We start from the raw sequence: 14,350 nt of genomic DNA, 5'->3' as shown, positions 1-14,350 counted from the left end.
TTAAGAACGTTCTGGCGTCAGGGAACTTCCGGAATACATTGGTTCATAGAACCCACTGCTGTCGTCACCGGAAGTTGTGTCATCGGTGCCTGGAATAGGCGGAAGGGGTCTGCGACTCATATCAAGTTTGGAAATCACAAATCTGGAAGCAATTTCGTATCCATCTGGTGTTGATGATTTTCTGCAACTCTTGGAATTCGGTGTCGATTGAAAAATAGTTTCTGCATATTCTGACCATAGGTTTTCCATTTCTAAAGTCAAATTCAAGTCTGATGTCGTACAATCACATAGATGGGCTTCCGTTACTCTACAAACAGAACATAGAGAGATATTATCGCTTTCCACTGACGATTTCGAAAGAAATTCTGACAAAATGGAGTCGTTTGGTGTCAGTGGTGAGTTCTCAACACGATCACGTGATAACCTGTGACAAATGGCTGTTTCAGGAATCTCTGTGTAAATGTGATAGTCTTGATCACCGAGACAGTAGTAATGTTCTTCCAGTAACCCCGTGTTCTCTGGCGTCTGGTTGAGGGAAGATGAAAGACCAGAACAGGCGATGGAGTCTTGTAATGGGTGGTTATGTTTACATTGTGATTTCTTGATACATTTCTTCTTGATCCATCGAAACATCTGTAAGAAACAAAAATATAGTTAGTTATAGCCTATCGATTGAGTCGGATATGACGTCACATCGCCAATTTGAGCAAGTGGTATCTCAGTTGTGTAGTCGCTTGTTTGATACCGGGGTAACTAGCGGAAGAATATATCCTGAAACTCATTGATATATAAAATACCATTGAGCTGTATTGTAAAGTTACTATGTATGTCTGTAACATTATTTCTAAGAATTATTGAAGGCCTTCATTGATTTTTGTGATCTAATTATTCGAAACGTGTTTATGCTTCTGGGTGTCTGCTGTGAATTTATCGATGGCACCAATTATAAATCAAGACACCACAACAATTCAACAACAAAGATATAGGCATTAGGATATTATTATACAGTATATGCTAACAAAGCAAATAATAGAAAAGCATTAATGCTCCAAAGGAATTGATTATTGTCAATTAAGCAGTGATACATTACAAACAAAATTATTGCATATAATTATAAAAAACAAATGAATATTTACAAATAGAAAAATATCCAAAATAAAAGTCCAGTCCACCATTGAGACCTAGTTTACTTCCAACCAGCCATATAGTAAACTTGTTTTACATGGAAAATATTTCACAAAATGTTGTCAAGTGACTTGGCAAGTTCTAATTGTCCATATAACTTAATAAAATATTTTGACGCTGTCTGCATAAGTAATCTAGTTAGTTCGTGTTTCGTATAGAAACTTCAAAAGTATCCAACTATTTCGGGAAAACAAATTCAGGGACAAGTAATATAATTAGGCTGATATAAATCATCGAACACAATTTTATCGTGCTTGGATGTCTTTGTGCACAAGGCTTCGAAATATTACACTATATAGGGCCTACATGTATTCATTGTTGCCGTGTTATTGTTTAACAGCCCCTTTCATTCACATGATATCATAGCAATATCAATGTTTGTACTCACCTTGATTGATATTGACTGTTTTAATTTCAGAAATCTGAGGATAGTTCACGTAATTGCTTTGGATAAGGAACTCGATATTCGATGACATCTGTTCACAAAAGTCATCATTTTATATCCCTACTTTGTCACTTTTGGCTCTTCCTCAAAACCTGACAGTTGATTGTATAAACAATAAATTCAATCAATCAATGATGGATCTAATCAGTAATCAGATTAATTAATCGATTATTCGATTAGGCTACGAAGATGCTGTCTTAAATAAACATTAGATTATTCAGTCAGTTTTAAAATTGAAAACTACATTTCCGAGATATTTTTTTTCCAACAGAATTGTACAATTTGATTAATTCTAAAAAGAACAACTTTATTTATTCAAAGCTCGAGATTTTCGAATTCTTAGTTGTTAAAAATACAATAAAGCACGGTAAAACGCTATATACAGCCATGTTCCTTTAGCAACGGTAGATATTATCTTGATACAGCGTATGAATCCATAGTGATTGCCGTTGTAAAGCATTTAGTCAACTTGAAATTAATACTGTATAAAGACTTCAGTGGTGAATGTAATTGAACTAAAGATGATAATGTTTTGAGAACTTATACGGAGTTATAGTAATTTGCATTAAATCTTCTGATTATTAAAACGTTGGACGTAAAACTCCATTCGTTTCATTTAAAAGAATAAAACATTTCTTATTATCATACTAAAACGATAAAACTGAGAATTGGATTGATGGTTGGCCTAAGGGATTTGAAATCCTCAATTTGACCATTGTTTGTTAATCAAGGACATTATTAATTAATATGACCAATTCTATAGTTTTCTGATATCTGGGGTATGGCGTAAAAACCTTTTAGCATGGTGAGGTCTCAACCTCTTTAGCAGTCATAACAGTTCATAGTAGAGGATAATTGAATACCCATTAGTTGAATAGTTTGAAATATCTAATTATTCATTTATCACAGCATTACCTCCCCTTTGTCTCGCTTAGACTATTGTTTTAATTAATCCACGTACATTATAGGTTACATTAATTGTCGTAATTAGTCAATTTGTCATAAAATTGTGCCATTCTTCATTATTGCACTAATCTTAGTTAATCATTATCCGATTAAGGATAATCGCAATAATCCCTGTTTTTTTAAGCTCCTGTCACTCGATGACGGCGATGTCCTTGCCTCAATTTGAATTCCTCCAATATGACAAGAGTAAACTGTGACAATGTCATATTAGATATATAAAATCCCCTCAGATTTTCAAACTATCATTCACATTTGTATGTCCTTCCTTCAACAATCTAGCAAACTGTCGATAATCTTTTTCCAATTTTTTACCAAAGTTTGATATCACACCCTTAGTTGGTAAGTACATTTGTCATTTTCCCTCTGATCTTTAAATTTAAAGTTTGTTCAACAACTTTGTATATGTTTTGTTCGTGATTTGACAACACCTTATTCTTTTCAACATTAAAGCATCCAACGACTGTATTCAAATAGTCTTATGTTGTTCTTCGGAAGACTAAATAGGTCGCTACATATTATGTGTCACCATGTGAAAATGTGCTTTAAGATGTGTTTGTACATTGTTCGTGATTCACAACATCTTATTCTTCACGACATAAGTAAGGAAGACCAAATGAGCAACTATTCACCGCGAAAAGGTCATACATGTAGTATGAAAGTCAAACGGGTCAAATATCTTTAAATATTTAGTTTACATTCGAATTATTCATTTAACATTATCCTTTTTTAATTTTTCAGAAATCGCCATCATGCTTACTTGGCTCAAGAAACGTTGTAGACGAAACTCAGCTCCTTCCGGTTCTAACAAGAAAAGTAGAAGTTGCATCGATCCCGATGTCACGCCACCATTTTATTTCGAGCTAGAAGACGACAGTTTAAGCGATCATGACTACGAAGAGGTTCCAGATTGCAGTCCCGAGTCATACGCTACGTACTACTTAGCCAAAGAAATTACCTCCCTTACCCAGGAATTGGTTACAGACTTGTCCAACGTCGATTTATGTCCAACATGTAGAAGAAATTGCTCCACACAAGTCCAAAAAGCCAATGATTCACTTTGTTCCTGTTATGCACAACCCATTGACCCGATCTACAGTAAGGCTACGGCCATCTCTTCATACGCCGTATTGCCACGATGTTTTGCAGAATACGATCTTCCAACCAGCAGTCCAATATCTAGCCAGCTGTACTCCCGTATAAATATAGAGAAGAAACGCAAGTTGTTTAGAAGCCGCTCTGATATCAGACGAAGACCTCTTCCAGAACTTCCGGTACGACGTGAAGCAGATGATGACGTCACTTATGATGGTGGAAGTGAGAGTAGTGGTTTTTATGAGATTATTGACTCTGATGAAGACAATTCTTTGATTGGTGTTGGACCTGGTTACATGTCCGAATCTATCCTCGTGTGATAGGCATGTGGTATGTGTTTGATGCATTGTCATTAGTGCTATGACTTTGTGGAAGCCCGCAGGACCAGTTAAAGGACCAATCAATTCTACCTCACCCGTCACTTCTCTACTACTGGTGTCAAGTTGTGATTGTGTGCCATATGAATTGTTTAAATGACTAAGTGCTATTTTTTTCGTTTAGAATCCTCCAGTGCTATAATTGATTGTAATGAATTACATTGTTGAATGGTGTAAATATTTTCTAGATATCTACCATATTGATGTTGATGTTGTTATACAATAAATCTGTTATTATATATGAATTGTTTTTTGTTTATTTTGCCCTGCTTATTGGCACCCTTTATATGAATACTGGAATCTGGTGCCTTACGATACCACGCACAAGGAAAGAAATCTGAAATTTACTCACTCTTCTTAAACATCTGAACATGATTTTTGTTTGAAATTTTTATTGCATCTCCCAGTATCCTAGTTTTACCTCTATTTGAGTGATATTTTGCATTATAGAGCCAGCCATTCCATACAAATAAACCACCCAATACGTATTGGGTGAATATACCTGTTACCTTGTATGACAAGTTAGCCTTGGTACCACGCAGGGTGTGTGAAGGTTTGTAGGCGAAGGCACAATAGGCGTTGGATGATACTGGTCAGCACTGCTGAGGTAACAATTGCTTGGTACCTTGCTCGTTTCTTCATTAATTATTGGTGTACGACGTTTATCACATCTAAATGTGATTTGCCGTGGTTAGAATGATCTCAATGTTCTCCGGCACCACCCGAATCTGTGTTTACCTCTATTTTTCAACAGTTCGAATTTGGGGGTTAATTGTTATCAAATCTAAACTTTTCAAGGACGATACAGAAATTTCATTCAATTATAAAATATTTAACTCATCAAACCATGACACGATGACAGATCGTATTGTCTCCCAGAGTTGAAAAATGTGATAATTTTAATACTCTTGTCCGTCCCTGATGGGTATAGGTCTATCTTATATTAGTAAATAAACAAGTAGCCTGGACGTTTAGCGTCGTGGGCGTCCAGTAATCCATTACAAACTGCCTATTTACGATTTCATTCAAGGCTAAAATCCATAGCCTAATATTTCTCGCCCAAATAACAAGATTCTAGTCAAAGAGTCAACCCCCTCCTCCACCCTACGTTTCCACTGAGAAGCTGGTCATTGAGAAAACAATGGATGTGAGAGTATTTTCAACTGTATACAATGTGTAATCTCTGAGCAATTCAAACTCTGCAAACCCTGGTGGTGGTAACATAAACTGCTATGTAGATCAAGGACAATTTGATATTTAAAGGGATTTGTGGAAAAGTGCATTAAAAACTACGAGTATCAATTATTAAAGCGTATACGAAGATGAACGTGTTCGTCTAAAGGGATTCAAAAGAGATATCTTGTGTACAAGCCAGACAGGGACTATTTGCACCATTTCGATAACTAACCTGTCTTCTTTTCTTTTTGGCCCAGACATCAATATCGCATGGTGCTTGAAATAGTGGCGTTATAATCTTGTATAGCTTTTCTGGAATTATAGAAAACACAGATATCAGACAGGGAATCCGAGTCATGGTAACTGATATCCCTGATACTCATACAAAAGCTGGTAAAGCTCTTCTGAAGCCCTTTAAATTGTGTACTATTATGCTGTATTTGTTAGGAGTAAGCTTTATTATTATTTTAACCAAAATTCAGATTGTACTTTGTCTGCTAGAGTAAATCTAACATTATATACAGTTCAAAGGTATCACCAAGCCTAAAGTTCTTTATTTTTACAGCTGGAAAGCCTCTTTCAGAATTCAAAAAATCAACAAAGTAGTCTTTTGTCATAGGAAAAACAGATACCATTTGTAGACATTAGACATTAGGAATTAAGTCTTTTGATCAGTATCAGCCTCTGATGTGTATGTAAGACGTTCATCGGCTAGAATAAGGGTGAGTAGCCAGCTATAGGATTAGATGGAACATGATATGATAGTTTGGTAACTCCCACATAAATGTCGAACCGATCTGAAAACAGATTAAAAATCCGCGGAGTTCCTCCTTTAAAGACGGATATAAAGCCCATTAAGAGTTAATTCAAATATTGATATAAATGAAATGAATAATAACCCACGTTTTTGACCTGTTGCAGTGAAACGAGCCACCCTATTTTTCGTGGTTAAACTACCAATTATCTTTTATTCCTTGTGTTTGCTCAGTATTTCTTATAAAACATTACCACACTCTATAATCTGTCCTTAGTTCGAGAGAAAATAACGAATGTAACAGTTTAAACCTGAGGAATTTATTAATCAATTCACGAAAGATGAAATATCTTGTCATTTTAGCCTTTTTCATTGCCGTTAATGGTAAGCAGAATTTATAGCAGTGTTTTTCACCAAGCAGAGATTTCTGCCAGAAACCAAACATGATCTTAAAATTGCTCTTCAAAATAGTAATTTTGGCATTTTATTCCAGGTCAAAATTTTCTACAAGAAACACCGGCATCGTCTGAAAGTCTCTGTGAGTCAATATGTGCCTTCAGTTGTAAACTGTACAGCTCTCCCAGTGGACTGGCTCTAGATGGTTGTCCTGGACTCTGTATCTGTGAACGTAAGTTAACTGTTTGATGAATATATAAACTTGTTCTAATGGTAACACTTATTTAACTAATGACACCTGGTTATCAACTCTGGAAAATGTCAGTCTGATAAACGTACAATTCTAGATGTTTGATTTGTTCGGTCTGAAACAATGAGGTATAATGAGTGAATGTTTATAAGCTATTCTACTGCAAGAGAAAGTTGCATGGTTGCTCTTGTGTGTGCTTGTAAAGCTCCTGTACGTGCATAAAAACCAATGACCCACTCTTTATCTTACAGCGTATTGTGTAGATAATGGAGCACGGTACACTGATGGACAATTGTTTTCAAAGGGATGTAACTCATGTCGATGTTCAAATGGTAAAATACTATGTAACGATAGAGCTTGTAAACCAGGTAAGGACCTCAACATAGAGCTGATGTTCTGAGGCGACATTATCCGATTGTGGGCAGATACGTACCTGCGCGCACCTGACCTTGAGAAAGTAAAGTGAAATTGTTCCTTTTTGAAAGGGAAACCGGTATTGCAAATTTACCTTTCAATATTGAATGACAGGTATGTGCTGTTTATAGCCATCCATCGGACACATTATGAACACAATTATGCCTATATTTGTAGACTTAGCCTCTTGGATCCTTATTGCGGTAAACTGTCAAATAAAGAAGCGTGTCTTTATAAGGTGCTTTTGTGATTCCAATGTATCAATTGTTTGTAGGACGGTGTCAACACAATGGAGAATTAGTTGAGAATGGAGCCAGCTTTAAGGTGGATTGTAATAACTGTACATGTAGAAATGGTGTACCGATCTGTACCACTCAATTCTGTGCTAAATCAGGTAAGAAAGGTATATCGAGATTTGAACTTTTGAAGTGTTATCGATCAAATCATCGAAGGACTAAACGCCTTTTACATGTCAGCGCCTCCGATCTGGGGAAACCGCATTGAAATCTTAAAGATTGAGCTTTCTCAATGATGTTGAAGGTTTCTGATATACAACATAAATCTTCTAATATATACCATACTTGTCGTTTAGATACCTGTAGATATAACAGTCAGATTTATCAAGAAGGTGAACAGTTTAACATGGATTGCAACAGCTGTATCTGTAGAAGTGGACATCTTCAATGTACTGATCTTATCTGTCCAAGTAAGAACACTCTTATATATCGCTTTAACTTCCATAAGACTTTTCAAAATTGACTTATATACCTCCCATTAAATGATGTTCTTGTATTATATTTTTCTATTTTGTTTCCAGAAAAATGTGTCCATAATGGAACATCCTATTCTGAAGGTGAAAAATTTAAGATAGATTGTAATACCTGCTCTTGTAACAATGGTTTATCTGTTTGTACATTGAAGGCTTGTCCTCCACAACCCTCGAGTAAGTCATTCATTCTATTAGGAAAAGTTGCAGTTATCCTGTAGGCGAATTGATCTTGCGTTGCACTTGCACAATTTATGCTATATTACCCTGGACGAAGATTTTTTGGCTGGAAAGCGTGTATTGAGAATATATGTTTTTAACGTCAACGAATTTGGATTGTGTTGATGCATCAGCAGTTTTTTCTAAAAATTCTAGAAAAAATGTTCCTGATAACCAATTGATACTTTCTTGGTGATCTTAATTTGATAAGAAGAACACAATTTGAACACATTGGAAGGCCATTTGAAAAACGTGATACAATGACGGAACTGTCTCGGACTCTTTATTGATCAAATATATCATCCAGGGAGCTCCGAGCAATGGAACTTATTGTATGTTCTTTTGCAGAGACGTGTGTCGTAAACGGTACCGTCCACAAGAATGGCGAAGTTTACAAAGTTGAGTGTAATACATGTTGGTGCTCAGGTGGGATTCAGGCCTGTACTAAAATGGCTTGTAAATCTAAAAGTAGGTATAAGTTTCGATTGGATAGGTATTCATCTTATGTATGGGTATATATTCTTGACAGGTAGTTACTATTCAACTTATATCTTGAGGACCACGGGCACATTAAGCATGTAAGTGATTGGGTTGTAATATGAAAGGCCATATTCTTACACAATCACTAACGCTTCCAATGCCCCAATAAATGACTCGTTACCCCACAAATCCTCTCTTTCAGGAGACTGCAAAGTAAATGATGTAGTCCATATGGATGGGGACGTATATAAAATAGACTGTAATACATGTTGGTGTAAGAATGGTATACAGTCCTGTACCAAGATGGCTTGTAATCCGGCTGGTAAGTGGTTTTCCTTTTATCTGCGGACGTTAACTTGTCATCTACCTACCTAAATGAGCTCCTCTCTCTCTTTTTGTTTTTGTTCGGAGTTTGAAAGATTTTAACACAAAGAACAAGAGATCCCATGTTTTAAGCCGCCGTAGATCAATAGGTTGGAGCAATAACTCCACGCGATATACTGGTACCGTCGATTTATTATATTAATCTCTGTTGAAGGTACGTGTGAATACAATGGAACCATGTATAATAACGGCGACTCTTACAAAGCTGACTGCAACTCCTGTATCTGCATGAATGGTATTTCACAATGTACAGAAATGATGTGTCCACCACCGAAACCAGGTATGGTATAGCCTAGTTTATCAAAGGGTTATTGGTGCTAATCAGGAGTTCTTGGGTGACCTGGGTCAGTATCTGATTTCTAGTGGGGACGATCATAATATATTTAGTTTGTACGATTGGTCACAATGAGAGAGACTAGGTAGTCCTGGTAGAATCTGGGTAAGTTAGATGGTTCGTTTGAGATTGAGAACATTAGCCAAGACCGCTATCACCTTTGAGTACTGAGTCTGACGGTTTCTTCCTTGGTGGTAATTGATTAAACCCTTATTACTGCTATCCTTCAGAGATCACAGGGGCCTGTCTTCAGGGTGCTCTTTGTCCAAGTCCTACCAGTGTGATATTGGATGGTATCACTGTTTGCTGTCGACTGGCTAATCAGAGACTGTCCATTGAAAGAGTTAGAGAAACTAAAGACTATACCTGTCGATGTTCAGGGTGAGAAACCTTATTTCACTTATTATATTTAAAAAGGTTAAAAATATCCTCAACGAAGGGAAAACCATTTCTTGGCACAACACTAATTATAGAGATTCCATGGAGTTAAATTTGAAAACAATATTCCCTGTATCTCTTTGAAAACTAAAAATATGTAATTGAAACCATACAATATTTCTTGAGTAAGAATATTAAATAAGGCATGGTTTCTCCCTGGCATCAACTAGATGACATCTAATATACAAAAGACTAGCAAATTATGGTATTCACTGAATGTAAGCAGTTAGTCAAAATGATTCAAATCTCATATTAAATGTAAATATATAAAAGCTTACAGGATGACATCTATCAGTTTGATTTAAATGATAAATAATATTGTTTTTCTGTTCCAGACCACTGTAAAAGAATGAAATGAAAGACCAAACAAATGATGCAAGTTCCTTCTTATTTTGAAAGAAAACTACTTGATTAAAGACCACAGTTATAACATCAATATATAATTATAACTCCAAATTGATAATAAAATCCATTATGTGGTGTGAATACTTTTTGGATTATTTCAGAAAGAGTTAAAGGTAGTGTAAAGGGGGCATCATTTGCATTAGTCTATTAAAAGCCAGTCAAAATAATATATATAAAGAAGACAGTTTAATAATAATAAAATCCCTCTCCACCAATAATAAAACAATAATTTATTTATTTATAATATTTTTTGCTGATTTTGTCCAGCAAATACATTCTGCACATGTGGGAACAACACATAAACACCAGGACATGTATTCTCAAAACGATCTTAGCGATAGGATATCCTAGAAACAGTGATAGAAGTTAATACCCTAGGATATCCTAGTACTAAGATCATTTTGAGAGTCTTTGAGCAGTCTAATTGAGGCTAAATAAATAGTTATTGAAAATGTGCATGCAAGACTTATGAGTTATACCTCAACAAATATGGTTGATTGACCATATTTCAGAGTCAAATCTGGATTATAACCTGATTTCAAGCTATTTCTAAGTAACAACAGGCATAGCAGACTTAATATTCTTTTCTTGTTAGACTAAATGACATCAGTAAACCCAAGAATGATACAGCTTGCATGTTGGCATAAGTCCAATATTACAATTAGCAAAATTCACTAAGTAAATATATTGAAAAAACATGACACAATGGTAATAACCAGACAGAAAATTTTATAAAGTTTCAGGATAGGATCTCTCTTGCCATTAAACCTCTTGATCTGTCCAGGAAAACCAGTTCCTGATTTACTGCTATAATGAGGAAAGAAAATAAAATATAGCCAATATCTGATCTTAATGTTGTCACTTTTCATTGTTGTTGTGTATTGACCACACAAGTTAGATGCCAGATTAGTAATTCTGAAAAATGGTCACGGGACACTAAATCTTAGTTGCATCAGCAGATTATAGGGAAAAGTATATGACGATGCCTTTATGATTCATATTTCAACATTTGATGTAAAATTTGTGAAGTAAATCAGCACAGTATATTGAAAAAGTTCTTTAAGTTTTGATTCTAAGAATGAAATGATCATCATTTTTCAGCCTGTTCACTTTTATGAGTTATTATTTGTTTCTGTATTAAATCAGGTACTTCTACAGCTAACCATGGTCCCAACTGAAACATAAAATAAATTGTATTTTAAATGCACTAATTAACAGTCAGTGATGAAGGTTCTCTACCAGGAACACTTGTATTGCATATAAATACCAGTGTGAACTCTCCAAAGCATTCTAGATTCACAAATCATTTTCTCACTCTCAATGACCAAGATACACATTATATACAAAATATTATGCTCCAATCTTCACTAACCAAATTTCATGCATTATAAAATAAGTACATAGGTGCCGTGTTTGTCATGGTATGTAAGTTTCATCAAATAACTGATATTAACTTTTTAAGGTTGTATGATTGCTCTATTTAAACCCAGGTATTTAATACTTACCCCTAGAGATAATGCATGAGCAATTCCAAATTTAGGTACGTTCCTGGCCCATAAAGGTTTGAAATGATCTGTCAGACATATTTTTCCTCCCCTAAAATAAATAAATTGATAAGTTACTCTGCATTACCTTACCGTCATGCAATTACAGGTAAATTCCAAAAGTAAATACCAGGGGTGCCATTTACTGCCCAATTCTGCAGTGAAGTATAATAGGACAATACCATTTGGTGTGGCTGTGTGATATCAATAATTTATATGCAAAAAATCCATCTAGATCAAAATATCACAGTAGGAGATTTAAAAACTGTGCTGATAACATGCAGACTAAGTCTTCACTTCATGACTATTCAAAGCTAGCTGTAAACTGAAAATACAACCAGCTACTGACTATCCCTCTTATCCCTCTTACTGGTAATACATGTACACTCTTTACATACATACCTGTACATTTTAGCTGTTTTACCGTCTAATTCAGGAAGTGCTAATTCAGGGGCTGTGGTAGGGTAGGTAATAGGTATCTGGAGGAAAAAGAAGAAAACACCATCACCATTCAAACCTCAAAATATTCAGATATATAATACAGTTTTAAATAAAAAAAGGGTTGATTAATTTTTTTTATAACAAATAGGAGAATTCCAAAGGAAACGTTTTACAGATTCAAATACAACTCTCGGCTGTTTCCAAATATCAAATTCTTTTCAAATTAAAATTGTAAGAATTAGTGAGGTTGAGTGTCCAGTGACAAGAAACAAATTTTCTGCGGAACTGATTGAATCTAATACTTACATCAAATTCCAGATCAAATTCATATTTGAGAAGTTCATGAACATACCAACATTTACCAAACCATCTGGTACCTTCTTTATTTGATTCTAACCGAAACCAGTCGTTATCACTGTCCTTGTTATTCTGTACATACTGTAATAATGATGATATTCTACATTGACTTCAGATAGTTTAAGAAAAAATATAATGTTCAAGCATATGGATAGTTCTTTCACCATGTATCAAACCATAAATGGGTTCACCCATGAATACAAGTCAACAATAATCCTCATCTGCTCACTTTCAGACTTTCTACTTGCAACAAGATGATTCAGGTTTTTTAAAAATATAAGATATAGTTGGTGATAAAAATTCAAATTCTTAAAAAATTCTTTTCATTTACTGTAATGATTTCAATGGAAATATTTATTAAAAAAGATTATGATAACCAGGATAAAAGATAGGCTTGTAAGTTATCACAAAATTGTCACATTCTAAATTTCTAAAATGAAGTAACAGATGTTCATCAAAATATGTAATTTTCTCGATTAATTTGGGGAAATCCTCGAAAAATTTAATACCTTTATAAGCGCTTGGTACTCCTCTTTCAATCTCGTCACCCATAATTCACCATCTCGAGGTCCTGCCTTAGTTTTCAGCAAAGGAATTTGTGCTAATGATTTCTTCGTGGCTTCGTCAACCATCTTGGATTTTTCTACTTTCGTTTACTTCCGGTTACCAATAATTATCTCCCTTTGATTTCTTAGGCTGCCCTATTCCGTACATTTTCGTGTATAATACGCATGTGTAATGCGCAGAGTAAATATTACCATTTGGAAATAAGGGGAGTGCATGTATCTGACAAACCACAGTATAAAGTGTTTCTGATGTGAATTTTACACAGAAGAGTGTTTCAATATCTTTATGTAAAAAATTCTAGTAGGTTATTTTTCTGTCTTGCCTTTTCACCTTCATTAACAACTATTTATACTGTCCACATTCATCAGTTTTAGATATCAAATCTTGTTTTCGACTTTTATTTTTGAAATTAACTTAACATAGGAAAAGAAGGGGCATTTACTGGTCCTGAAGGACAATGTAGGTCCAGTGGCGGAGCCAGGTTGGATGTCTGAGGGGGGGTTAAAAATCTGAGGTTGCTCGAATTTTTAACCTAGTTATGATAGTCATGCCCGAAAAACTTGCATTCAGGACTGCAAGTGGGGGCGGCCCCACCTCTGCTCCCCTCTTTTGCTCTGCCACTGTGTAGGTCTATTTCAAATCAATCAGGAAGGGTATTGGTAATTTACTCATGGCCATGATTATTTTATTTTCCATGATAAATTTTTTTTCCCAATCACAGGATTGGTCCTTGGAATGGGTTTATCTTACACATTTCGACAGCAGGATATTTTTATTTTAACACTGTAGACCAAACATTTCTTTGAAACAGTCTCAGTCGGCCTATTGTACTACAAAGTGGACGCCAACAGCCAGCCTCCATTCCTTGTTTAATGGTCTTGATACAGTTGTATTTGTCTTTGTGTTGTTTGCATGTATGGGAATTTGTGTATTATGATGTGGTGAAGTTCTGCTGCATTTATTATAAAGAATGGTGACATTATATTTCACCCATATGGACAATTAAATGCCCAAGAGACCTAAAATGTTAATTGTATTATGATAATCTGTCTTCACAACATGGACAATTAAAGGAAAATAATCATATTTGAGTTTTTATTCCGATTATAAATAATGAAATAATATGATAAGTCTTCAGTTTATGATACAAATCTTTTCATATTAATAATAATAATAATAATAAATCTGTACAGACTACATTTCTTGTTAGTGTATTTATAAAACAATGTTTCAATTTTATACCCCTTTATATTCATTTTACTTCTATTCTTGAAGTATGATTGAAAATATTCCATCAAAAAATCCACTGTGTTCAAAAGTAGAAAACTGCACAGGAATATTGAATTGACAATCTCTTTCA

General features: G+C 34.9%; 4 protein-coding genes across 4 annotated transcripts; 2 read left to right on the top strand and 2 right to left on the bottom strand.

The window, feature by feature from the left end:
- On the bottom strand, positions 1-839 carry LOTGIDRAFT_158091 (hypothetical protein; the record flags this gene model as incomplete). Its single annotated transcript, XM_009051123.1, has 2 exons — positions 1-633; positions 798-839. The coding sequence occupies 2 exons, from the start codon at positions 837-839 to the stop codon at positions 1-3; spliced, it is 675 nt and encodes a 224-aa protein (XP_009049371.1).
- Positions 840-3,131: 2,292 nt separating this feature from the next.
- LOTGIDRAFT_158090 (hypothetical protein) lies at positions 3,132-4,008 on the top strand (the record flags this gene model as incomplete). Its single annotated transcript, XM_009051122.1, has 2 exons — positions 3,132-3,195; positions 3,335-4,008. 2 exons carry the CDS (start codon positions 3,132-3,134, stop codon positions 4,006-4,008), a joined length of 738 nt encoding a protein of 245 aa, XP_009049370.1.
- Positions 4,009-6,277: 2,269 nt separating this feature from the next.
- On the top strand, positions 6,278-10,161 carry LOTGIDRAFT_230866 (hypothetical protein). The gene is made up of 11 exons (XM_009051121.1): positions 6,278-6,379; positions 6,489-6,623; positions 6,893-7,009; positions 7,330-7,449; positions 7,648-7,761; positions 7,873-7,998; positions 8,389-8,508; positions 8,723-8,842; positions 9,059-9,184; positions 9,469-9,619; positions 10,012-10,161. The coding sequence occupies exons 1-11, from the start codon at positions 6,337-6,339 to the stop codon at positions 10,019-10,021; spliced, it is 1,182 nt and encodes a 393-aa protein (XP_009049369.1). The 5' UTR covers positions 6,278-6,336; the 3' UTR covers positions 10,022-10,161.
- An 85-nt stretch (positions 10,162-10,246) lies between these two features.
- LOTGIDRAFT_213091 (hypothetical protein) lies at positions 10,247-13,067 on the bottom strand. Its single transcript, XM_009051120.1, has 5 exons — positions 12,933-13,067; positions 12,373-12,504; positions 12,028-12,104; positions 11,587-11,677; positions 10,247-11,255 (listed from the first exon to the last, which is right to left on the bottom strand). Exons 1-5 carry the CDS (start codon positions 13,053-13,055, stop codon positions 11,172-11,174), a joined length of 507 nt encoding a protein of 168 aa, XP_009049368.1. The 5' UTR covers positions 13,056-13,067; the 3' UTR covers positions 10,247-11,171.
- Between the last annotated feature and the right edge of the window lie 1,283 nt (positions 13,068-14,350).

Source organism: Lottia gigantea, assembly GCF_000327385.1.
Source record: "Lottia gigantea unplaced genomic scaffold LOTGIsca_16, whole genome shotgun sequence".
Lineage (NCBI taxonomy): Eukaryota > Metazoa > Mollusca > Gastropoda > Lottiidae > Lottia > Lottia gigantea.
The sequence above is the reverse complement of the archived record's forward strand: the minus strand, read 5'-3'. Positions and strand labels throughout refer to the sequence as shown.

What these genes read in the sequence shown, in the direction of transcription:
- LOTGIDRAFT_213091 (XM_009051120.1), bottom strand. Translation starts at nt 13,055, where the DNA reads ATGGTTGACGAAGCCACGAAGAAATCATTAGCACAAATTCCTTTGCTG. An exon ending in AATTTGATCTGGAATTTGAT is followed by an intron (nt 12,105 to 12,372) that starts GTAAGTATTAGA and finishes TTTTTCCTCCAG; the next exon opens with ATACCTATTACCTACCCTAC. An exon ending in AAAACAGCTAAAATGTACAG is followed by an intron (nt 11,678 to 12,027) that starts GTATGTATGTAA and finishes TATTTATTTTAG; the next exon opens with GGGAGGAAAAATATGTCTGA.
- LOTGIDRAFT_230866 (XM_009051121.1), top strand. Translation starts at nt 6,337, where the DNA reads ATGAAATATCTTGTCATTTTAGCCTTTTTCATTGCCGTTAATG. An exon ending in AATGGCTTGTAAATCTAAAA is followed by an intron (nt 8,509 to 8,722) that starts GTAGGTATAAGT and finishes CCTCTCTTTCAG; the next exon opens with GAGACTGCAAAGTAAATGAT. An exon ending in GTGTCCACCACCGAAACCAG is followed by an intron (nt 9,185 to 9,468) that starts GTATGGTATAGC and finishes GCTATCCTTCAG; the next exon opens with AGATCACAGGGGCCTGTCTT.